Source organism: Mirounga leonina, unplaced genomic scaffold (genome assembly GCF_011800145.1).
Source record: "Mirounga leonina isolate KUSES-001 unplaced genomic scaffold, KU_Mleo_1.0 Mir_126, whole genome shotgun sequence".
NCBI classification, from domain to species: Eukaryota; Metazoa; Chordata; class Mammalia; order Carnivora; family Phocidae; genus Mirounga; species Mirounga leonina.
The window spans coordinates 9,618,230-9,644,344 of NW_023270314.1; the positions used below are offsets into that span (position 1 = coordinate 9,618,230).

General features: G+C 36.1%; 1 protein-coding gene across 1 annotated transcript in view; it reads right to left on the bottom strand.

Moving 5' to 3' along the window:
• Positions 1-15,398: 15,398 nt before the first annotated feature.
• RAB21 (RAB21, member RAS oncogene family) overlaps positions 15,399-26,115 on the bottom strand; it is a 38,479-nt gene continuing 27,762 nt past the window's right edge. The window contains exon 7 of the mRNA XM_035002126.1: positions 15,399-20,031. Coding sequence (XP_034858017.1) covers positions 19,889-20,031 — 143 coding nt within the window. The 3' untranslated portion in view covers positions 15,399-19,888. The remainder of the gene's footprint in view (positions 20,032-26,115) is intronic.

Below are 26,115 nucleotides of genomic sequence, written 5' to 3' on the forward strand. Positions count from 1 at the left end.
AACTAGAGTAATTTGTATTAGTATGGGAAGATTTCAAAAATTTTTAAAATATTTTTGTAATGTTTAGATTAAAAGTGTTTTTCAAAAAATCTATGGCTCACTTATTTTTATGCACTGCTAGAAAATTGAAGTCTTTTTGTGTCTTTTTCATCCTTAAATGAATTCTCTTTACTGTCTTACCATCTCCTTCTCTTTTCATTTGTTAAGAAATAATTTTCTAGGGCGCCTGGGTGGCTCAGTTGGTTAAGCGACTGCCTTCGGCTCAGGTCATGATCCCAGGGTCCTGGGATCAAGTCCCACATCGGGCTCCCTGCTCTGCGGGGAGCCTGCTTCTCCCTCTCACACTCCCCTTGCTTGTGTTCCCTCTCTCGCTGTGTCTCTCTGTCAAATAAATAAATAAAATCTTTAAAAAAAAAATAAAAAATAAAAAAAAAAGAAATAATTTTCTTGCTGTTATAATAGGAAGAACAATACTTGTTTCCTGGCTTGTTACAGGATTGTATTTCCATTTGCAAATTCGTCATGGTATATTAAAACACAAATGAGGTAGCTATAATCAATGGCAGTGGAACTCTAAAATACAATTACAGTGCTTCACAATTTGACTGGAAATGACAGATTGTAATTTGGATTACAGCGTATTACAATTAATGCTAAATTGCCAATAGTGAATACATTTAACCCTCCTTCACACTTGTAATCAGTCAAGCATGAGATGAAGCATATCAGAGAACACAAATCATTACAGAATAAAAAGTACTGGCACTTGCGGAAGAAATAATGCAATATCCATTTCTGTTAAAGTCAACTTTTTTTAATGCTTTTGTTTTGGAATTTAAAAGGCAATTCTCGTGGTAAACCATCTCATCCAATTCACTCAAAAGAACCTGTTAATTTGAAAGGAAAAAAAGTCCAATATATTTCATGAAAATATTCTTTACAAAGAACTGGATTATAACATGTCCTTCTTTACATGGAGAGTTCTATTATTGAAATGTATTTTCATAACAAAAACAAGGCACCTGTGACCAGTATTACATAACCTTTGATTAATAATACTTATCTGCTAATAAATCAAATGTGGTTGTTAGAATGCCTCAGGTAGTGTCAGTAGGATATGTTTATCCTGAGTCTATACTGAATCACAGAATATTGGAAATTTCCCTTGGGAATAATACTACTACACTATTAAACTCATATACCCTCTTTCTAAGATGCTAAATTTCACTTTATGAATTTGAAATTGCATTCCAAGAATGAATTTTTCTCTGTATTGGATTTTACCTGTTATAAAGGTTATCATTCTACATGCAATTATCCAGAATTGTTCAATATGCAAGCTCAAAACAAGGATTAAGTTAGCCTCTTCATGGTGACAAATGAACAACAGAGTACCATTTAATAAGAAGAATTAATCTATGGTAGTACCACAATCTCCTAATAGAATTCATGTTCCTCTCTCTAATTCACTTTCAGAAAGTAATTTAAGGGTTGAAAGAACTGGTTGATAATTAACCTTTTAGAAAGCTTCAAGGAAGAAGGATGGCTTTTTTGATTTTTTAGTTCTTATTAGTGTCCCATAAAATAACCATTAAGTACTCACTTGGTTTTGCTCTTATGTCCCTTCGAGTGTCTGGATCCAATTACTAGTCATGCCTATAAAATACCAGTAACAGGGACTGTCAATGGCCCAGTATTACTAAAGAGGACTTTAAGCAACCATTGGGGACATTTTGCCTCTCTCAACAGACTAACCTTCATCTTCCCTTGTAGCCTTGCCCCATTTCTCAAGGGTGACCTATTCCATTGGTTCTCAAACCTGGCTGTTAATTAGAATCACCTGAAGAATTTTAAAACTGTCTATGCTCAATCCTTAGCCCTAATTAACATTTCTGTGAATGGGGCCCAGGTATCAGTATGGAAATTCCCCAAGTGATCGGAATGTGCACTCAGTGTTCTATGTCCTCTGTTCTTTATACTTCCTTCCTCTTTTTTTTTTCTGTTTTTTTTTTTTTTTTAGAGAGAGAGAGCGGGGGTAGGGGCAGAGGGAGAGGGAGAGAGAGAATCTTAAACAGGCTCCATGCTCAGTATGGAGCCTGATGTGGGGCTCCATCTTACGACCCTGAGATCATGACCCAAGTGGAAATCAAGAGTTGGAAGCCCAACTGACTGAGCCAACCCAGGGCCCCTCCTTCCTCTGTCTTTTGTTTAAACTTATCATTTTCAAACTTATTTTAGCAGAACTATTTTTTTATTAAGCTTTTTATTTTAATTCCAGTATAGTTAATATACAATGTTATATTAGTTTCAGGTATACAATATAGTGATTTCAACAGTTCCATATAATACTCGGTGCTCATCATAGTAAGTGCACTCTTAATCCCTTCACCTATTTCACCCATTCCTCCCACCCACCTCTCCTCTGGTAACCATCTGTTTGTTCTCTATAGCGTCTGGCTTTTGGTTTGTGTCCTCCAGATTGTGAGCCTTCTCAGTTTCTATAATCACATGAGCCAATTCCTCTTAATAAATCTCCTGATAGATAGATATTGGTCCTGTTTTTCTGGAGACCACTGACTAATACAGTTTCTTTAGGCAACTTAAATCTCCATTGTTTGCAAAATCTTCATACTAACTCATTGGAGCTCTAGGACTGCAGAATAGAATTTAAAATCTGCTTTCTCAGGCCTTGGAGTATCTCCAGAAGCATTTACCGAAAATACAGGAACCATAGTGACTCCCCATGAACCCATTATATTCACATTCCCGTTTGGGCCAGGCTCTGAGCTAACAGGGCTAGTAAAGAGATAGGAGGAATGGTTCCAATCTTCAAAGTAGCTCCTGGTCTAAAGTAGAAGACAGAAAAATAAATAATTACAATTCAGTGTTCATTCATTCAATGCATATTTAGTGAGTGCCTATGATGTTCCAGCATTATTTTAGGTGATCAGGATGTAGCAATAAACAAAGGAGACAAATTCCTGTTCTCCCTGATTTTACATTCTAACCAGGGAAAATAGATACAAACAAAATAAATAAGTAAAAATTATACTATGTTAGAGGGGATATGAAGTGTTGAAAAAATTATAATTTTAAGGTAGTCAGGAGGCTTTGGGATACAATGGAAAAACATAGGAGAGGCATTTTGAAAATAGTTGAACTTGGTAAAAACAATTTTGTGACATGATGGGGTCAAGTAGAAGATTGCAATAGTTTGAGGAATGAAGGGAAAATAGAAGAACATGGAGGTTCCAGTGTGGACTTTTAATAAATTTGATTATAAAATAAGAAAGAAAAAGAGATGCTCACAATTAAGGGTAGATTTTAAGTGGGAGGTTCTTGATCACGTTTATAATTCTAGAAGAAGGGCCAGTAGAGAGAATGTTATTCAATATGCTGGTGGGGAAAATGAGATCATCTATTAAAAGATCACCAGGTGGAAGGAGGTGGGATAGAGTTGGTGGGAAATATTAGCCTTGGGTGAAATGACACAAGCAAAATCTGCTAATAGTAATAACTGCTAATATTTATTAAGAATTTACCATCGTGGGGGTGTTCTAAGCACTTTATATGTAATAACTCATTTAATATTCTCAGCAACCTTATGAGGTACATACTATTATTATCTCTATTCTATAAATGAAGAAGCTCGGCAAGGAAAGTTAAGTAAATTGCCCAAGTCTCACCGGGAAATGCAACATAAAATTTCTAACCCAGGCATCTGGCTTCAGTCTTCAATCTCAAACCTTATCCTATACTGATAAGTGTAAAAAGAAAGGAGGAGGGAGGGTCAAGCAGTTTGAGTGATGACTTGAATTGTTACAGAGGTGGAGATGTCTAAGGATGGACAAAGGGTTAGGGGTGTTTAGAGAGTGTCAGACTAAATACATAGCCAGAATTTTGAAACAAAGGGGACCATGGAGATTGCGCACTCTGTTGAGGCCCAGAGGTGCCCACTAGACTAAGCTCTATCAGAACAGGGATCATGTCCATGCAATACCTAGTACTGGACCTGGTGAATAGCAGGCACTTATTAAAATTTCTGTTAGCTTAAATAAGATAATTGAAGTTAAATATGTGCCTTAGTTAGGTTGATACTGGGTTGAATGTTAGAAAATTACCATTTATATTAGTCTTAATTCTTCTGCAAAGCACTTACCTTTTCCTTATTTCTTCTACCAGGCCCAGTGCCCCCCACCCCACCCCCAGTCAAGTCAATTTGTTTGCTAAAATTTGCTACTTCCCATTTTCATGTCATTGCATATATCTTCCTCTTACAATGTCTACTTTGCCCTCTATTCATGTCTCTATTTCAAAGTCCACTATAAATATTATCTACTCTCAAGTATTCTTAAATGATTAAATCTACCTTTGTTAATTTTTAACTTTGTGATCCCTTGTGTCATTCTTAAGATGTTTCTTTGCGGGCGCCTGGGTGGCTCAGTTGGTTAAGCGACTGCCTTCGGCTCAGGTCCTGGTCCCAGGGTTCTGGGATCGAGTCCCGCATCGGGCTCCCTGCTCGGCAGGGAGTCTGCTTCTCCCTCTCCCCCTGCTTGTGTTCCTGCTCTTGCTGTCTCTGTCTCTGTCAAATAAATAAATAAAATCTTTAAAAATAAAAAAAAAGATGTTTCTTTGCAAAAATGCTCAGTTTTTTAGCAAATTCTCTGTTTATACACTTAATTTTTCTTTCTTAAGCTTTATTTATTTTCTGGAATAGGCAATATATTTGCATGGCTCCTACTTAAATAAAATACACAAAAAGGTATCCAGTAAGAAGTATGCTTCTCAGGGGTGCCTGGGTGGCTCAGTCAGTTAAGCACCTGCCTTCGACTCAGGTCATGATCCCAGGGTCCTGGGATGGAGCCCCGCATCAGGCTCCCAGCTCCCTGCTCTTAAAAAAAAAAAGTATGCTCCTCATCCTTTTTCCAATCCAACCCAATTTCTCTCTTCAGAGGCAACCAATATTACTAGTTTCTTATGTATCTTTTTGGAGATATTCAAGGTCTAATGGAGACAAATATGCATATGGTTACTCTTTTTATCTTCTTCTTTAAAGATTTTATTCATTTATTTGACAGAGAGAGAGCACAAGCAGGAGGAGCAGCAGAAGCAGACTCCCCACTGAGCAGGGAGCCCAATAAAGGGCTCATTCCCAGGACCCCCGGGTATCATGACCTGAGCCAAAGGCAGATGCTTAACTGACTGAGCCACCCAGGCGCCCCTCTTTTTTTTTCTTTTCAACAACAAAAAAGATCAAGAACAAGGCAAGGATGTCAATTCTAACCACTTCTATTCAACATTGTACTGGGGGTTATAGCCAGTGCAGGAAGGCAAGAAAAAGAAAAACACATCCAAATTAGAAAGAAAGAAATCTCTTTGTCTTTACTGACTGATGACATAATAATGTAAAAAAATATGTCGGGGCCCCTGGATGGCTCAGTTGTTAAGCGTCTGCCTTCGGCTCAGGTCATGATCCCAGGGTCCTGGGATTGAGCCCCGCATTGGGCTCCCTGCTTGGCGGGAAGCCTGCTTCTCCCTCCCCCACTCCCCCGCTTGTGTTCCTGCTCTCGCTATCTCTCTCTGTCAAATAAATAAAACCTTTAAAAAAAATATGTAATCTACAAAGAAGTTATTAGAACTAATAAGTGAGTTCAGCAAAGTTATAGGATGCAAGATCAAGAGACAGAAATAATTTGTTTCTATATGCTAGCAATAAATAATTAGAAATTGAAATTTAAAATACCATTTACAATAACATCAAAAAACATGAAAACTTAGAAAAACATCTGGCAAAAGACCTGTACACTAAATACTATAAAACATTGCTGAAAGAAATAAAGAAGACCTAAGTAAGTGGACAGCTATACTATCTTTATTGGTTGAAAGGTTTAATAGTTTGGTCAACTCTTCCCAAATTGATCTATAGATTCAATGCAATTGCAATCAGCATTCTAGCAAGGTTTTTAAAAATTATTTTTATAGACATTAACAAGCTGATTCTAAAATTCATATACAAATGAGTCTAAAATAGCCAAAAACAATTTTGGAAAAAAACAGAGGTAAAGTACCAATACAACATCAAGACCAACTATGAAGCTGCACTACTCGGTACAGTGTGGTATTGGCATCAGGGTAGACAAATCAATGGAATAGGATGTTCAGAAATAGAACCACTCATCTGAGGCGCCTGGGTGGCTCAGTCAGTTAAGCGTCTGTCTTCAGCTCAGGTCATGATCCCAGGGTCCTGGGATTGAGCCACATGTTAGGCTCCCTGCTCAGCGGAGAGCCTGCTTCTCCCTCTCCCTCTGCTCTCCTGCTCCTGCTCTCTTGCTATCTCAAATAAATAAATAAAATCTTAAAAAAAAAAAGAAATAGAACCACTTATCTGCGGACAACTGACCTTCAACAAAGATGCAAACACAAAGCAATAAAGGAAGTCTTTTCAACAAATGGTGCTGCAGCAAAAAAAAATAAAATAAAAAATAACTTCAGTATTTACCTTGTATTATATTTAAAAAAATAACTCCAAATGAGTCATGGACCTAAAACTATAAAACTTTAAGTAGAATGTATAGGAGAAAATTGTTGTGACCATGAGCTAAGCAAAGAGCTCTTAGAAACAACACCAAAACACAATCCATAAAGGAAAAGTTGTCAGATTTCATCAGAATTTAACATTTCTCTTTGAAAGACATTAGAGAATGAAAAAATAAGTCAGACCAGGAGGAAATATTTCCAAATCGTATATCTGATAAAGAACCGGTATCCAAAATATATAAAGAAGTCTCAAAACTAAGTAACAAAAAAAATCAACAAATACAGGCAAATGATTTGAACAGACATGTCACTAAGAAGATATACAAAAGTCAAACACATGAAAAATGCTCAACATTACTTGTCATTAGGGAAATGCAAATTAAAACCACAATGATAAATACATCTATTAGAATGGTTATAACTTTAAAAAATGCCCATATCAAATGTTGGCCAGAATGTGGAAGAACTGAAACTCTCATACTACTGGTGGTAATATAAAATGGTACAACTAGTTTGGAAAACACCTTGGCAGTTTCTTGAAAAGTTAAACATACACCTACCAAATAATCCAACCATTTTACTCCTAGGTAGTTTACCTAATGGGGGAGAAATAAAAGCATCTGTCTTTACAAAAACTTATATACAAATGTTTCCAAAAGCTTTATATGTTTTTTGTTTTTAAAGATTTTATTTTTAGGGGCGCCTGGGTGGCTCAGTCGTTAAGCGTCTGCCTTCTGCTCAGGTCATGATCCCAGGGTCCTGGGATCGAGCCCCGCATCGCGCTCCCTGCTCCGCAGAAAGCCTGCTTCTCCCTCTCCCACTCCCCCTGCTTGTGTTCCCTCTCTCACTGTGTCTCTCTGTCAAATAAATAAATTATTAAAAAAAAAAAAAAGATTTTTAAGTAATCCCCACACCTAACGCAAGGCTCAAACTCACAACCCAAGTTCAAGAGTCCCACACTCCACCTACTGAGTCAGTCAGCCACCCTACAGAAGCTTTATTTGTAATAGCCACAAATGGAAAACAACCCAAATGTCTACCAACAAGTGAATGAATAAACAAAAGGAAGTATATCCATACAAAGGGATAGCAATAAAAAGGAATGAGCTATTAATAAACACAACAACATGGATGAATCTTAACATAATTATGTAGAGTGAAAGAAGTCAGACTCAAAAGTATACACACTCTGATTCCATTTATATAAAATTCTAGAAAATTCAAAGTACTATAAAGGGGGGATGGGAGGAAGGGATTACAAAGAAGTGTAAGAAGACTTTTGGGTAATGGGTATATTCATTATTTTGACTGTGATGATGGTTTCATGGGTCAAACTTGTCAAACTGCACATTTTAAATATGTGTGCTTTATTTTATGTCTGTTATACTTCAACAAAGCTAATTAATTTCTTTTAAAGCAGTGTACACAGTTCTGCTCCCTGTCCTTTTTTTTTTTTAACTTGATATGCCTTTTAATTGTTTCTTTTAAATATACAAAGCTTTCTCATTCTTTTTTACCTACTTAGGATTCTATTATATACATGCACTATATTTGATTTTATGATGTCTCCTGTTGACAAACAATACATTGAAAAACCTTGTACAAACTCATTACTTTCAGATACAAGCATATCTATAGAATATATTCTTCGAAGTAAAACTGCGAGGTCAGAACAAAATACATTTACAGTTCTGATTGCCATTGCCAAATTGATCAGTCAGTTTTCAGTGCAGGAAACAGAGCCATTCTAGAGATCTTAAACAGGAAGGCACTTGTTATAGGGACTCTGGAACGTAAAAGGTCATTGACAGGGCTGTAAGAGCAGGGTTTAGGAATATAGGTTGAGCCTCCCAGAATGAATCCCACTGTGATACAGAACTGACTTACTAGAGTCTATGACCTCTGAAGTCGTTGTGGAGCCATGCTAGGAGCCAGAGACCACCACCACCTTCCCTCACTCCTGGGAAACTGGAGAAAGAAGATCTGATACCACAATCCAGAGATTAAAATGTCATTTTAAGAAGCTGGTACCTACCACCCTCACTACTTCTCCATATTCAGGAAGTTGGAGGATAGATGTTTGATCACTGCTGCATGGAAACATGTTTCCCACAATCTTGCAACATTCAAGAACCTCAAAAAGACGGCCTCTGCCTCATTTCTCGTTTCAAATCATGCGGGGAACAAATAATTGGGAAAATCTAATTAGCTTCCAGAACAGTAGCTGCACAAACAAATCTGGGAAATGTATGTATTTTCCAACCTCTCTGACTAGGAAGGAAAATTGGTGGTTGAAAGAATAAATCTAGAATAGATAGCACACCATTTTTAGTGGTTCTAATTTACACCTCTACAAGCAAAAACACTTGTTCCCCAATTCTTATCAATAATATCTAGGATGTAACACAATGTCTTACAAAATTTTAAAAAATTCTCCTTGATCAAAAAAAAAATAGGTTAAAAACTTGTATCTCAGTATAGTTTTTATTTTGTACTTCTCTTAACAGTGAAGTTCAACTTTTATTTTCAATTTGTGTCATTTATATCCTTTTCTGTGAAAACTGTTTATAGTTTTGGATCTTTTTCCTTTTGGATTGTTGAATTTTTTCCTTATTAAATTCTAGGACTTCTTTATATATTAAGCAATGCATGATATGATTTGCAAATTTTTTTTCCAAATCTGTAATTTCTCTTTGCTCCTGGTGGTTTTTGAGATGAAGAATTTATATTATCGTTATTATATATTATACATTACTATAAATTTATACTGAATACCTTTTTTTTTTTAAGATTTTATTTATTTATTTGACAGAGAGAGACACAGCGAGAGAGGGAACACAAGCAGGGGGAGTGGGAGAGGGAGAAGCAGGCTTCCCGCTGAGCAGGGAGTCCAATGTGGGGCTCGATCCCAGTACCCTGGGATCATGACCTGAGCCGAAGGCAGACGCTTAACGACTGAGCCACCCAGGTGCTCCCTGAATACCTTTTTTATTGTTTCTGGATTTTATACCACATTTAGAAAAGTCTTCACCACACTAAAATCTTTTAAGATTCTCCTACGATTTCTTCAAGTACTTTAAACATTTCAGTTTAAAACTGGATTTTATTTTGGTATGAGGTATGACTCCCAACTTTTATTTTTTCCTGCAAATAGCTACCCAGGTGTCCTAACACCTCTTAATGAACAAGCCATATTTTCCTCACTGAATTAAATGTCATCTTTATCTTGTGCTAAATTCCCATATCTGAGTCTATTTTAGACCTATTTTATTCTAATGATCTGTCTAGTCATATGCCAGTACCAAAGTGTTTTAATTTCTGCAGTTTTCTATTTTTAAAATTTTGTAAGAGTAGTCTGTCCTCACTGCTTTTTTTAAGAGCTTTCCTAGCTAGTCTTATTTCTTTTTCATTGGAATCGGCTTTCTAGTTTTAGAAAATCCTGATATTTTTGGAGGGGGAGATGAACCATGAGAGACTATGGACTCTGAAAAACAAACTGAGGGTTCTAGAGGGGAGGGGATGGGGGGATGGGTTAGCCTGGTGATGGGTATTAAAGAGGGCACGTTCTGCATGGAGCACTGTTATACGCAAACAATGAATCATGGAACACTACATCAAAAAGTAATGATGTAATGTATGGTGATTAACATAATAAAATATGAAAAAAAAAGAAAATCCTGATATTTTTATTGAGATTGCATGAAATTTATAGATTAACTTACAAAGAACTGGCATGTAGATGTTGGTAAGTCTTCCTATCCAAGAATATGATATACCTCTCCATGTGTTTGTGCTTTCTTTTCAGGAGAAACGAAGCTTTCTTTCTGTGGTCTTGCATACTGTTTATTCCTAGGTATTCTTTTCTCCTTTGTTCTTTTTTTTTTTAAAGATCTTATTTATTTATTTTATTTGAGAGAGAGAAAGGAGAGCAAGCAGGGGGAGGGGCAGAGGGAGAGAGAATCTCAAAAGGGCTCTGCACAGAGCATGGAGCCCCATGCTGGGCTTTATCCCATGACCCTGATTATCACCGACTTGAGCTGAAACCAAGAGTGGGACGCTTAACCACCTAAGCCACCCAGGTGCCCCTCCTTTGTTCTTACTTTATTTTTTTTTTAAGATTTTATTTATTTATTTGTCAGAGAGAGCACAAACAGGGGGAGCGGCAGATGGAGAAGCAGGGTCTCCACTAAGCAAGGAGCTTGATATGGGACTCCATCCCAGAACCCTGAGATCATGACCTGAGCTGAAAGCAGACTCTTAACCAACTAAGCCATCCAGGTGTCCCCTTTGTTCTTACTTTAAAAGGAGCTTTTTCTTCCATTATATCTTCTAATTGGCTGTTGTTTATATAGATAAAAGCTTTTAATTTCTATGATTAATTTTATACCCAGTGACTTTATTAAGACACGTTCAGTTGACTCTTAAGCTTTGCACTATCTTCTACAAGTACTAATTTTACTTCCTCCATTTTTAATGTCTCTAAATTCTCTTGCATCTGTTAGATAATTCTCCCCTAGGTTTTTAAGTTCCTTGAGAACATGAATTATAGTAGAACATTTTGCATATCTTTCAGAGACCAGTAAGATGCTCTACATAGAATGTTAGGAAAACAGAAACACAAAGTGCCTGCTAAATTCTGAATCTGCTTATTTATTCATATCCTTTTGTCAGGTCCCCACTCATAAAAGAACCCAAAACTGAAAACCTTTTGAAGTGTCACATATATATTTTGCAACAAAGTAGGCCTTTTAGCTACAAGTTTTTTTCTTGGATTTACATACGAAATTGCAGGCAAAATCTAAAATTTTTAGGTTCAGTTTTGCTTAAACATTATTGGTGAAATTCATACATTGTCTATAGCACTTTTCCTAAAGCCATGTATAATTTCACTTAAAAACTACATATATGAGGGGTGCTTGGGTGGCTCAGTTGGTTAAGCATCCCACTCTTGGTTTTGACTCAAATCGTCTCAGGGTGGTGGGATCAAGCCCTGCATGGACTCCATGCTCAGTGGGAGTTTGCTTGAGATTCTCTCCCTCTTCCTCCTCCCTTCCCCTCCCCCTGCTCCCACTCTCAATCTCTCTAAAATTAATAAAGAAATAAAATCTTTAAAAAAAAAACTACATATGTTAGGTGAAATGTGTGTGTGTGGGGGGGGTAGAATGGCCATTAAGGCTTAAAATCAAATGCATGAAACAGAAGACTGAATTCTATACACTATACAAGAAAATCAGTCTTCAGGTGCCTGGGTGGCTCAGTCGGTAAAGCAGCTGACTCTTGGCTTAGGGTCAGGTCATGATCTCAGGGTCCTCAGATCAAGCCCTGCATTGGGCTCTGCACTCAGCACAGAGCCTGCTTGTCCATCTCCCTCTGCTCCTCCCCGTGGTCTCTGTCTCTGTCTCTCTCTCTCTCGAATAATCTTAAAAAAAGAAAAATCAGTCTTCTTACTTCATAGGTAAGAATCTTATGTTAAAAATATTTCCAAACCATACCAGTTACCTACATAGAAAGGATAAATCAGTCATGTGTGCATCTTAAAAATACTACATCAGAACAGAAGTTCCTGAGGCTCCTCAGTGGCTCAGTTGGTTAAGCATCCAACTCTTGATTTTGGCTCAGGTTGTGATCTCAGGGGCGTGAGATTGAGCCCTGCATCGGGCTATGACCTCAGTGTGGAGTCTACATGTCCCTCTCCCTCTGCTCCTCACCCTGCTCTCTCTCTGTCAAATAAATAAGTAAATAAAATCTTTAAAAAAAAAAAAAAGAAATTCCACTTGATAAAGCAAATGTTTCTTCCCCAGACCATTTTCAAGTGTGGTAAAAAGAATTCTAAGTTCTAAACCAAACTTTTATAAGGTGCAGAAAACAACTGTGTGATACAGTGAAATAAGATGAAAATTCAGGAAGTACAGATAAATAGCAGCTCTTAAAACTGCCCAGCAAAATGGATAAATATTTGTAGATTTTCCTCACAGAGTCATGAGACACTCTCCCCCAGACTAACTCTAAAGCTTTTCTCAAACATCATGATAAGGTTCTTTCTCTAATAACTAAACCTTCCTTGTACCTTATATTGGACCTTATATCCCTTGGATCTTATATTAACTGTATTCGCCACACCCCAATTTTCAAAAACTGAGGCATAAATTTTCAAATGTGCTAGCTTTTATGATTACCATCAAAGACCATCAAAGGCAGATACAGAGATTAAAGATCTAACCAATGACTTTGTAACACCAGCACGTGAATCCTGACCACAATACTTACATAAGTACAATTAGTTTCAATTATTTATTATTCAGATAAATAAATGTCTACCTACAAGGCTAATCAGTGTGACAACCTGAGATCATGACTCAAGGTTATTTTACATTTTGTCTCTTTTCCTGTCCATTCACTGCTTAGTTCTCACCTGGGGTGCCCCATTAAGCACATGCAGAGGCTCCTTTTAGCATTTCTTGGTGAGTATGTACCTAAAGATGGCATAAAAATTCATGTGAGTTAATATGGTAAGTGTAATGATTTGCTTTGAATATCCCATCAAATGTATTGAATTAATAAGTAACTGGCACATGCAATTTTTAATTGCAAAGTAGCCAGAAAACAAAAACAGCCAAAATCATCTTGAAAAACTGAAGCTAAAAACTTTATATGTTTTTTTAAAAATTTCTATTAGGGATTATGAATTTGGGGACACTAACTTATATTGTTTTCAACACTAAGGCAAAAAGGGTGGTGAACAGCTCAAGTTTTCTAGTTCAAGTTTTTCCAAAATATAACAGGCAGTGCCCGAGTCAGCTTCAAAAAAACAGAGCAAAGATGGTATCCCTATGATCATTAAATACAATATTTTTTTTAAAGCAATGCTTAGCTTAAAGCTTCTTTCTTTTTCTTTTTCCTTCCTTTCCTCCTTCCTTCCTTCTTTTTAAGCACCACTACAAATACTGTGTTCCTTTGACAATATATATTTTCTAGAGTATCTTTTGAAAAGATTTATTTATTTATTTGAGAGATGGGGGCAGAGGGAGAGAGAGAATCTCAAGCAGACTCCATGCTGGGTACAGAGCCCCACACGTCCTTGATCCCATACCCTGAGATCAAAAATCAAGAGTCGGATGCTCAACTGGCTGAGCTACCCAGGCTACCCGACAATATGTTTTTAAAAGGCTGTTTTTGGATTCTTGGCTTTTAATGTTCTGAATCACAAATCCTTGCCAATTTTTCTTTCTCTAATTAAAGCCACCCATATCCCTATGATTCACTGTCAATAAAAGGGACAAATAAGTTACTTACCAGATTGAATGAAGGTCTCAATCAACACCACTCTTAAGCTTTAGCTCTTCATTCAGCATTTAAGGAAATGCCTAATTTTTTAGAATCATATCCTTGTCAAACATTCCATAGATGAGAATTTCTTATACATGGTGATTATTTTGCAAATCATTCTATATACAGTTAATAATCTTTTAAATGTTTGATTGGAAGAGGCACCAGCACAGCTTTGGTTCTGGCAAAGCAGTGGACTAATTGTTGGGGAATTAGGACTGCCAAATGTCAGCCTCAAAGCAACACACCAAAGGGCACCTGGGTGGCTGTTGGTTAAGCGACTGCCTTCGGCTCAGGTCATGACCCTGGAGTCCCGGGATCGAGTCCCGCATCGGGCTCCCTGCTCGGCGGGGAGTCTGCTTCGTCCTCTGACCCTCCCCCCTCTCATGTGCTCTCTCTCATTCTCTCTCAAATAAATAAAATCTTAAAAAAAAAAAAAAGAATATGCCGAGAATGAGGCCAACTCAGAATTTTGTCACGGGTACTAGAGCACACTACCCTATTTCCACATGGTATAGAACCCAATGATTTGACTTTCCCAGAATGCTAGTTACTCTTTAAGCTTAATTTATGATAAACATAAAACATATTAAGAATCAAGTAGTTAATTTCCAGTTCAAGAATGTCACCACGGATATAACTTTCTTTAAAGAGGTTATGATTCTGGTTTGTTCTTGGTAAATTGGTCAGTTGACTGAAGATGGAATTTGAATAGGGTTGAAGTTGGATTTCAGGGAACTGAAAATTCATAAAGGACAAATATAAATAAAAACATTTATATATGAGAGATACAGACACACACCATTAACAATGGTTATCTCTTAAGAGGGATAGGGATGTGGGATGTTGGGGGAAGGGAAACCTGAAAGGGACTTTTTATTTTTTCATTAAAGGCACCGACCAACTAGAAGTTTTAATTTTTGGCAACATGAAGTCCTGTCTTATGTAACTACTCCGGAGTTGTATAAAGACTTTACCCTGTACGCTTTCCCTATCAGCTATTCCTCCCCTCTTTTCCTTCTCCCCTCAAATAAAAACCTATTCTGAATAAAGAATCTGCTAAATTCTTGAATTGTATATATTAATCAGTCAATAGTAGGCCAAAAGTAATGTACTTCAAATGAATTATAAGCAGATGTCTTTCTAATATCCTGATTTACATGCATAAGGGAGACCCTGATTCTGTCTAAACACTGGCTTGCACTTAAATTCTATGATTCTAATGAAATCCACCTAAATGACAAGATTCCTTTTGGTAAGGTTTCATGGAGAGTCAGAAGTTATTTTGAAAGGCAACCACCCCAAAGACATGTGGGAGAAAACAAAAAGAAAGTCTGCATGTACTGACATAACAGTTCCTAGACATGATGGTAAGACAAAAAAGCAGTTGCAAAACATATGCATAGTAAGACAGAATTTATGTATATAAAAATTTAAAACCCATAAAACTATGTATTTCTATAGATAAATATGTATGTATATAAATGCCAGCAAAAAGGTAATTGAAGAGTATATACTACAGAGCAGTATTTTCCTTCTGAGAGGGGAGTACTTTTTATTCTTTTTCCTAGAATATATTCTCAGATAATTAAATACAAAGTGAAGAACTTTTACATTTCTAGGAAGTACTACATATGATGATTTCCTTAAAATAGTTTGCTACCGAAGATACAGTTTAGCAAATACCACTGTTGTCTATATTTCAACATTACCATATTTTATCCCTGCTGTCCCTCACCTTTCTCTCATTGGTCTACACAGGCTCAAATTTAAGGAAGTCATTTTAGCTTTTTCTTGAGTATTTGATAATGAAGAGCTGGTACAGTTGTCAGAAGCATCAAAATCAAGGTGAGAACTGATACAATGGGAATGAAGGTAGGCAGGTTCATCTTTTGGCTTTAATGTGATGCATTTGGTATGAGCAGGCCTCTGAAGACAAGATGCTTTAAGAGTAAGATTCTTACTGGGTGTGCTGTGTAACATCAACTTGCCATGTTCATCTATGTACTGCAGAGAAAAAGTTGTGGTACCAAGGTTAACATATCAAAGCACACTCAGCTTCTCAGAAGAGAGATGATATCTAAGTCCCAAAGAGCACAAGCAGTGCTAAAAGTCTATCAAATTAAAGTGATATTTGTTTAGAAGCAAAGCATTGTTGCTTGAAATTGGAAACTCTTAAGAGTATTTCTAAAATTGTTTTCATTACATATGATTAATGCCAAAATACTTGCATTTAGGAAAATTTGCTCAGAATTCTAATTTGTTTCCTTTGAAAAGGGAAAAGCCATCAAAGTCAAACATTTGTATAACATGAACTTTGATCCACAACACCAAATATATTATTGTTTTTGTTAACTGAAAATTACAGAACAGCAACATACTAGAATCAACACCTATTATGAAATCAAGTAAATGTATGTATTCAATGAATCCCAGCTTTTAGTTATTAAAATCTAGGTAACACATTTTGTAATTTAGAAAAGAAAAAAGATCTACTTAGTCTCTGTATCTCCAGACATTATTGTAAGGCTCCTGCTGGTTGCAACCATCTATACCCTTTTCTAGAAGAGCTCATCTTCAATAGTCACAGAGTATGTAGTCCCTCTCTGCCAAACTGCATCTATAAAGAAAACTATAATGGCAAACAGAAGTCAAAAGATGAATTTCAAAAGTTAAAGGCACAGATCAAACCACTTCTGGAGATAATGTAAGTGGTAATTATAAGGGTAAATTCTATTTGGAGATAACATCAATGATCTAGACTCCTTGTAGCATTTATAATATAGAAAATTGCAAATTATATTAAAAGACATAGTATCACAATTCATTTTTTATATGTTCTAAATATTTGGCACAATGCATAAATTGCCTTATTTAGAAATGACTTGATAATGTATTTTCAAAACGATTATAAAAATGTCAGGTTGTAGAGTTTCATATCTACCTGATTTCCATTCTCCTCCTCACTATCCTCCTTTCACATGTCCCAAATTTTATCTTTTCTTACTGAAAACCTGTATCATTCTTATTTCTTAATTTAATGCCAAATAAAAAGTAATCACTAATAATATACAGCTAGTACTAAAAAAAACAAAACAAAAACAAAACCATCAATTTAGCTGTAACAGCCATAGCTTTAGGGTATTTTCAGGAGATATCCCCAGAACAAAACAAATTCGAACACTCATATTTCATACAATAACGTGATGCTTTTTTTTCAGATTGCTGTTTACCCCAAAACTGTTGCAATATACATTTTTAAAAACAATATTTTCCTCTATAATCACAAAGCAAAACAAGATGCAGAATACCCATCATCATTACAGAAACAATGATTGTATACTTTTAACATAATATTCAGGTATTTTTAATGACTATCTTATACCAATTTTTAATTATATATACTAAATGTATACACTTACGAGTTGAAAAATATATTGGTTCTACCTACCTACTACTTTTAATACACAATACAGTAACTTGTGTCTTCTTCCTAATAGCACAATTTATAAGGACAGGAACACAAAAGATATGTTAGAGAGGTGAAGAAAGTATCAGAGAAATTTCCTCAGCCTTAGTTTACCCTCTCTTTACCTCTCCTTTATGCACATACTGCAATTGGCTGGTCCTCTTTCATTCCTCTTTTATCTTATTCCTACCTAAATACCTCTCAGGCCTCAGGACAAGGACAAGTATTCTATTTTATTTATTGTTGCTAATGAATTAGCTTAAATTATAGGTCAAAAAAAGAAGAAACGCTTGAGGTTAGGAAAGATACACAGAAACCAAGGGAGAGTAAAGGAAAAAAAATACGGAGAGTGGTTTTATCCCATCAATAATTATCTGGCAACTCTGGAGCAGAGGTTCCTATCTGGACTTAGTATCACTAATATAGGGTCAAAAATCAAGAGTACAACTCTCCAATTATCAGGCTTTAAGACTTTACTTTTTGGAATAAAGCTCAATTTCATCTCTAATTAGTGTAAAAAATATTTCACTCCAAAGGAGAAGAGCTTATTTCCCATCTGCACGTATACTAGTAGAAATGGCAAGGCTTTCTTTACCATCTGTGGAAGAACCAAGGGGACAAAAACAATTTTTCCTGTATTTGTACTCATGATTCCCCGTCTCCCCTGCTGCCCTGCAAAAACACAAACTTCACAGGACACTGAGAGACTATACAATCATCTGATAAAAAAACAACAACAACAACCAATTTTAGCTTATCTCCCTGATTTTTCCCACCCTACCCTCCCCAAACACACACAACAGAGATCAGTGTGTTGAGTTTAGCAAGGAGAGTAAAGAAGGTAAAGTGAGGGCTCACAGAACACTTAATACTAAGTTAAAATTCTAGCATCGTAACATCTAGGTGTCAATTCAACTTTAAACCCATTTGGGAAAGTTTAAGCTATTAACTTAAAAATATGGTAGTACTTCTTTAGTAACTGTAACCTCTTTATATCCTCTTAATTGCTCATGCTAACAACTTTATTGCATACTACTGCTTCTTATAAGAAGTAAATCCAGGGACCATTCCATTTTATCTTAGACATAACATTTACTAGTTTTCCAAGCATGACAGAAATGGAAAAATATATATATTAGAACAAGAACAATTTATGTTAATCTCCACAATCTGTGATCCTTCTGTGAGCAGTGTCTGATTCTATTAAAATTAACAAATTTAAGTTCAGTCCTATGCTTAAGGAAAAAAAAAAAACCCTCTAATGAGACTAATTTACAAAGTATACAAGAATAAAATTTTATAATAAATCTTTCCAGTGTTCGCTATAACCACATTACATGAAATGTTTCCCTTCACAGAAACTCAGAAGGACAACTCTTATAAAATGGAACAAACTTCTGTGTTCGTCTCCGGCAACCATTGAACAAATACAATTTGCTCACAAAGGGTTTAAAAGTGCTGCCCCAAGGGAATAAACTACCCCCTAACATGCTGTATGAATGAGTCTTGGCGAGTGGCAACTCTCTGGGACCTCTTCCTCTCTTCTCGTGCCAGTGAACCCATCTCACATAAAGTCTAAGAGAAAACTAAAGCCATTGCAGAAGTGAAACAGCATGCTCCACCCAAATACTTCTAAGGTAACCACTTCAAAGCAAAATCAGCAGAATTCATCTCTTTTATCCAAAAAAATCCCCCCAAAACAACAAAAAAACAAAAAACCCCAACAAACCAAAAGGCAAATGCTGTTGTTCAATCATCAGAAAGACTTAGAGAGGCAAAAAATATGACAACAGCAATAATTCAAGTAAAGTATATGTGAAAATTTAAACACGCCACTTTCAAGTTAAGACAAAAGTGAAGGGGAGCTATGATCTTTATATCAGAGTCAAAAAGCTTAGGCATTATCACCAAATGTTAATTCACTTTACAGTCATCAATGAGACTATTGTATATATTTTTGCACCTTGCGCTTGTAAAAGCAGATAAAATATTTAATATGTAATTTTACAATGTATTTTACCAGCTCAGCATACAGGTTGTATATAGATTATATCAAAGTAGTAGACAGTTAAGGGGCCTGTGCAAACCCTGCAAAAATAGTACTTCAGGTATCTGCTAATAAAAAAAAAAGAAACAAAAACAGTTTGCTATTTTCTAGAAGTGATACAATTCAAACTACCACAAAATACAAAGGGCTGCAAAAATGTATACCATTCCAACAACATATATAAGTTATTAAATAAAGATTTGATTTAAAAGAATATAAATGAAGCCTTTAAGTAGGTCTTTTCTACATGCATATTATTCCCTATTAAAGAAAAAAATATGTAAAAAGGCCATTGGTAATTGCTTTGTTAACATTTGTAGAAAAATGCCAATTCTCTGGTCACAAACTCCACTAAGTTTAGCACTTAAGGTCTCTGCAGTGTTATAAACGTAATTTAAAATACTGTTAATTCTATAATTCCATTGGTAAAATAATGTGACTTGGAATATGGCAGTCTTCATGTTGAGGGCAATGATCCACAGTTTGTTTAACTTCTTAAGTGTGAACAGTTATCCAGAAGAACAGCACCCTCCACCACCACTCTGGGCTTGAGGTTCATCATCAATAATCTGTACACCTCGCCTTGCAGATCCTGGTTGACTGGAGCCATTGCCTTTTGCTCTCTCATCCACTTGCGCTGTTTCTATCATCCCTAAGAGAGGGAGAAAACAGAAATTATTTAGGACCACAACCTATGAGTTTTCTCTATAATTTCAGTATACCACCATGATAGCCATTTCTGACTTTCAACCAATAAGGAAACAAAATATAATAAACATTTTGTCAGCTCACTAAATAGCTTTTCCTGCAAGTTATAAATAGTTAATAGCAACTGTATTTGTCCAGTTGCATCATGGCCACAGTGACATCAATAGAGAAAAAAGTTTTTGCTTTGAACAAATAACTGTATACAAGTATAATCCTTAAGATTTTCCAAATATACTTAGCAACATGTCAAAGAAGTTCAAATTATTCCACGTGCAACTAATATCTAGGGAATAAGATTTATTCTACAACTAGTAATGCAATACTTTTAAGCAAATAATATTTGAAAGAATGAAAGAGTTTAAGATGAGGGAGGAAGAACAAAGCTGGAGGACTCATGCTATTTGACTTAAAGATATAGCAGAAAGTTACTCCAATAAAGAGTGAGATACTGGTGAAAGGAGAGCTCTAAAGATCAATGAAAGTAATAATACACTATATATGTTAACTAATTGAATTTAAATAAAGATCACTGGAACACTGTCCAGAAATAGATCCCCCATATATGGTCACTTGATTTTTGATGTATGTGCCAAGATTATTCCATGAAGAAAGAATAACCTTTTCAAGAAACAGTATTAGAACTGGACATTTAGGGGCGCCTGGGTGGCTCAGTCGGTTAAGCGTCTGCCTTCGGCTCAGGTCATGATCCCAGGGTCCTGGGATCGAGCCCCGCACCGGGCTCCCTGCTCAGCGGGGAGCCTGCTTCTCCCTCTCCCTCTGCCTGCCTCTCTGCATACTTGTTCTCTCTCTCTATCTCTCTGTCAAATAAATAAATAAAATCTTAAAAAAAAAAAAAAAAGAACTGGACATTTACATGTAAAAAATAAACCTTGATCTATCTATATCTCTCACCATATGTAAAAATTAAAAAATGAATTATGGATCTAACCAGAAATTTCTAGAAGAAAACATAGGAGGAAATCTCTGTAGGAAAAAAATCTTTGTGACTCTGAATTAGGCAAAAATTTCTCATATAAGACACACAAAAAATGAATTATAAAGAAAAACTGACAAATCAGACCTTATTAAAATTTAGAACTTCTGCTCTGAAAGACACAGTTAAAAAATGAAAATAGAAGACACAGATTAGGAGTAAATAGTCACAAAATACATATCTGAAAAGATGAAGAAAGAAAAGAGGGAGTCCTTAGAACAATAATTCTTAAACTTGGGTTCAAAGACCCGATGAACAATGGTTTCCAAATATAGGTGTACAGGAAAATCCAGTATAAGAAAACACCACAAATTCTAATTTCTACTTGTTCCTTAACCTTTCAAAATTTCTAGTTTTGGGCGCCTGGGTGGCTCAGTTGGTTAAGCGACTGCCTTCGGCTCAGGTCATGATCCTGGAGTCCCTGGATCGGGTCCCACATCGGGCTCCCTGCTCAGCGGGGGGTCTGCTTCTCCCTCTGACCCTCCCCCCTCTCATGTGCTCTCTCTCATTCTCTCTCTCTCAAATAAATAAATAAAATCTTAAAAAAAAAAAAAACCCAAAATTTCTAGTTTTTCATGTTTTATACAAATGTACAAAATATATTATTTGTGTATGTTCTATACTTTTTAAATATACATGGGAAATATTCACATTTTTTTCTATAAAGATGTGAGATTTAGGGGCATTTGGGTGGCTCAGTCAGTTAAGTGTCCCTTTCTTGATTTTGGCTAAGGTCATGATCTCAGGGCTGTAAGACTGAGCCCTGTATTGGGCTCCATGCTCAATGCAGAGTCTGCTTGGGATTCTCTCTCTCCCTCTCCCTTCGCCCTTCCCCACCACTCGTGGGTTCATGCACCCGCTCTCTCGCTCTCAATAAAATCTTAAAAAAAAAAAAAAGATGTGAGATTTATAACATTTCTAAGCTACAGATCTAGAACCTTGGTACTCAAAGTATGGTCTGAGGACCAGAATTATCACCACATGGATGTCTGTTAGAAATGAAAAGCTGAGGCCCACACCAGACCCACTCTATCAAATATACATTTTAACAAGATCTCCAAGTGATTGATAGGTATGTACAAACAGTGAAAATAGAAATAAATTCTCAAATTTCAGTGTGCATCACAATCACATGGAAGGATTGTTAAAACAGATTCTAGGCACCACCTCCAGAGGTTTTGATTCAGTTGGTTTGGGTTGGGCACAAGAATCTGCATTTCTAATACATTCTCAAGTGATGCTGATGCTACTGATCAGGGGACCTCACTTGGGAGAATTAAAGCTCTACAAGAATTATGAATGATCTTCAGGTTTTTGTAAAACTGAAATTTACTCCAAAGTCTGTGTATATGTATATTTTCCTAGAGACAAAATACACAGTTTCATCAAATTCTCAGAAGAGTTTGAGGTCCATAAATTCAAGGAATATAATTTGACAAAATCGTTTCAATCTATTATTCCATAGACTAGGGTTTTCCTAAGTATGGTATACATTCTATTGGTGATAAACATTTTCCTCTTTTTTAAAAACTTTCTACTATGAAAAAAACTTCAAATTTATATATAAAAGTAGAAAAAACAGCATAGGGCGCCTGGGTGGCTCAGTCGTTAAGCGTCTGCCTTCGGCTCAGGTCATGATCCCAGGGTCCTGGGATCGAGTCCCACATCGGGCTCCCCGCTCGGCAGGAAGCCTGCTTCTCCCTTTCCCACTCCCCCTGCTTGTGTTCCTGCTCTCGCTATTCTCTCTGTCAAATAAATAAAATCTTTAAAAAAAAAAACAACAGCATAATGAAAATCCATTATGTCCATCACACAATTTCATCTATACTAAGCAAGCATCCTTAGTATTATTTTGAATCAAATTCTAGACATGTAATTTTATTCATAATTTTAATATGATCTCAAAAATATAAGGACTCTTTTTTTAAAAAAAAATAAGAACTTTTTAAAAAAGTATAGCCACAACACCATAATCATACCTTAAAAAATTTACAATAATTTTTAAAATAAAGAATAATTCCATTTATTTAAACTAAAAAACAAAACATTTCAACCATTTTTCCCACCCCCAAGCCCCTTCCTCTGGCAACCACCAATCTGTTCTCTGTTATCTACGAGATTGGTTTTATTTATTCATTTTTAGATTTCACATATAAGAGGGATCATATGTTATTTATCTTTCTCTGACTTATTCCACTTAGGATAATGCCCTCAGGGGCAGTGGGTGGCTCAGTCGTTAAGCGTCTGCCTTCGGCTCACGATCCCAGGGTCCTGGGATTAAGCCCTGCATCGGGCTCCCTGCTCGGCAGGAAGTCTGCTTCTCCCTCTCACACTCCCCCTGCTTGTGTTCCCTCTCTCGCTGTGTCTCTATCAAATAAATAAATAAAATCTTTAAAAAAAAAAAAAAAGAAAAGGATAATGCCCTCAAGGTCCATCCATGTTGTCACAAATGGCAAAATCTCATCGTTCTTTTTGGCTGCATAGTTAGTTTGATGTAGTCCACTTGTTTATTTTTGCTTTTGTTGCTTTTGCTTTCACTGTCAGATTAAAAAAATCAGGGCTATGTCAAGGAGCTTACTACCTATATTTTCTTTTAGGAGTTTTATGGTTTCAGGTCTTAGGTTCAAGTTTTTGATCCATTTAATTTTTGTGTATGGTGTAAGATAGTGATCCAGGTTCATTCTTTTGCATGTGGCTGTCCAATTTCCCCAACACCATTTATTGAAGAGACTCTCCTTTCCCCATTGTATATTCTTGACTTCCTGGTCATAAGTTAATTCACTATATATGCATGGATTTATTTCTGGGCTCTGTATTCTGTTCCATTGATCTGCGTGCCTGTTTTTATGCCAATACCACACTGTTTCACTATAACTCTGTAATATAGTTTGAAATCAGGGAATGTGATGCCTCTAGCTTTGTTCTTCATCTCAACATTGTTTTGGCTATTCAGGGTCTTTTATGGTTCTATACAGATTTTAGGATTCTGTTCTCTTTCTGTGAAAAATGCCACTGGAATTTTTTTTTAAAAGATTTTATTTATTTGACAGAGAGAGAGGGAACACATGCAGGGGGAGTGGGAGAGGGAGGGGGAGAAGCAGGCTTCCCGCTGAGCAGGGAGCCCAATGTGGGGGATCATGACCTGACCTGAAGGCAGACGTTTAACAACTGAGCCACCCAGGCACCCCTGCCTGCTTAATTCTGATAAGGACTATGCTGAATCTGCTTTGGGTAGTATGGACATTTTAACAATACTGATTCTTCTAATATATGAGCATGGATTATCTTTCTACTTATTTGTATCTTCTTCAGTTTCTTTCTTGAATGTCTTACAGTTTTCAATATACAGGTCTTTCACCTCTTTTTCTTGAAATTCATTCATAGGTACTTTATCATTTAATGTAAATATAAATGGGATTGTTTTCCTAATTTATCTTTCATTATTAGTGCATGATTTTGCATGTTGATTTCCTATATCCTTCAATGAACCAATTTTATTTATTAGTTCTAACAAGTTTTTTTGATGGGAGTTTTTAGGATTTTCTTCGGGGTTTTGACATATAATGTCATCTGCAAGTACTGACAGTTTTGCTTCTTCCTCTCCAATTTGTATGCCTTTTGTTTCTTTTCCTTGCCTAATTGCTCTGACTAGGACTTCCAATACTATGTTGAATAAAAGTGGTGAGAGTGAGCCTCCTTATCTTATTCCTGATCTTAAAGGAAAAGCTTTCAGCTTTTCTCCATTGAATATGATGCTAGCTATGGGCTTTCTGTATATAGCCTTTATTATGTTGAGGTATATTCCCTCTATATCCACTTTGTTGAGAGTTTTTGTCATAAATGGATGTTGAATTCTGTCAAATGCTTTTTCAGCATCTACTGAGATGATCATATGATTTTATCCTTCATTTTGTCAACATGGTATATCACAATGATGACGTGGATGTTGAACCATCCTTGCATCCCTGGAATAAATCCCACTTGATCATGGTGTCTTTTTGCTATATTCTTGAATTCAGTTTGCTAATATTTTGTTGAGAATTTTTGCCTCTATGTTCATCAAGGATACCAGCCTGTAATTTACTTTTCTTGTGGTGTCCTTGTCTGGCATTGGTATCAGGGTAATGCTAGTCTTGTAAAATGAGTTTGGGAGAGTTCCCTCTTCTACTTTTTGGAAGCATTCGAGAAGGACTGGTATTTTAATTATTTTTTAGCAGAATTCACCAGTGAAGCCATCTGGTCCTGAATTTCTGTTTGCTGGGAAGTTTTTGATTACTGATTCAATCACCTTACTAGTAATCAGTCTGTTCAGAGTTTGTACTTCATTATGATTATTAGTAGGTTATATATTTCTAGGAATTTATCCATTTCTTCTAGGATGTCTAATTTATTGGTGTATAATTGTTCACAGTAGTGTCTTATGATCTTTTGTATTTCTGTGGTATTAGTTGTAAAGTCTCTGCTTTCATTTCTGATTTTGAGTCCTCCGTTTTTCTTGGTGAGCCTAACTAAAGTTTTTTCAATTTTATCTTTTTAAAGAACCAGTTAGTTTCATCGATCTTTTCTATTGTGTTTTTCTTATCTATTTCATTTATTTCTGCTGTAATCTCTGTTGTTCCCTTCCTTCTCCTAACTTTGTTCTTTTTCTAGTTCTTTGAAGTATAAAGTTATATTATTTGAGACTTTTTAAAAAATGTTTTACTTTTTTTAGTAATCTCTACACCCAATGTGGGGCTTGAATTCACGACCCAGAGATCAAGAGTTGCATGTTCTTCCAACTGAGCCAGCCAGGTGCCCCTATGTGAGACTCTTTTTTACTCTTGAGTTAGGTATTGCTATGAACTTCCCTCTTTTTTTTTTTTTTTTTTTTTTTAAAGATCTTACTAAGTTACCTCTACATCCAATGTGGGGCTTGAACTCACAACCCTGAGATCAAGAGTCTCAGGCTCCACCAACTGAGCCAGCCAGGCGCCCCTAAACTTCCCTCTTAATACTGCTTTTGCTGGATCCCATAAATGTTGGTATGCTGTGTTT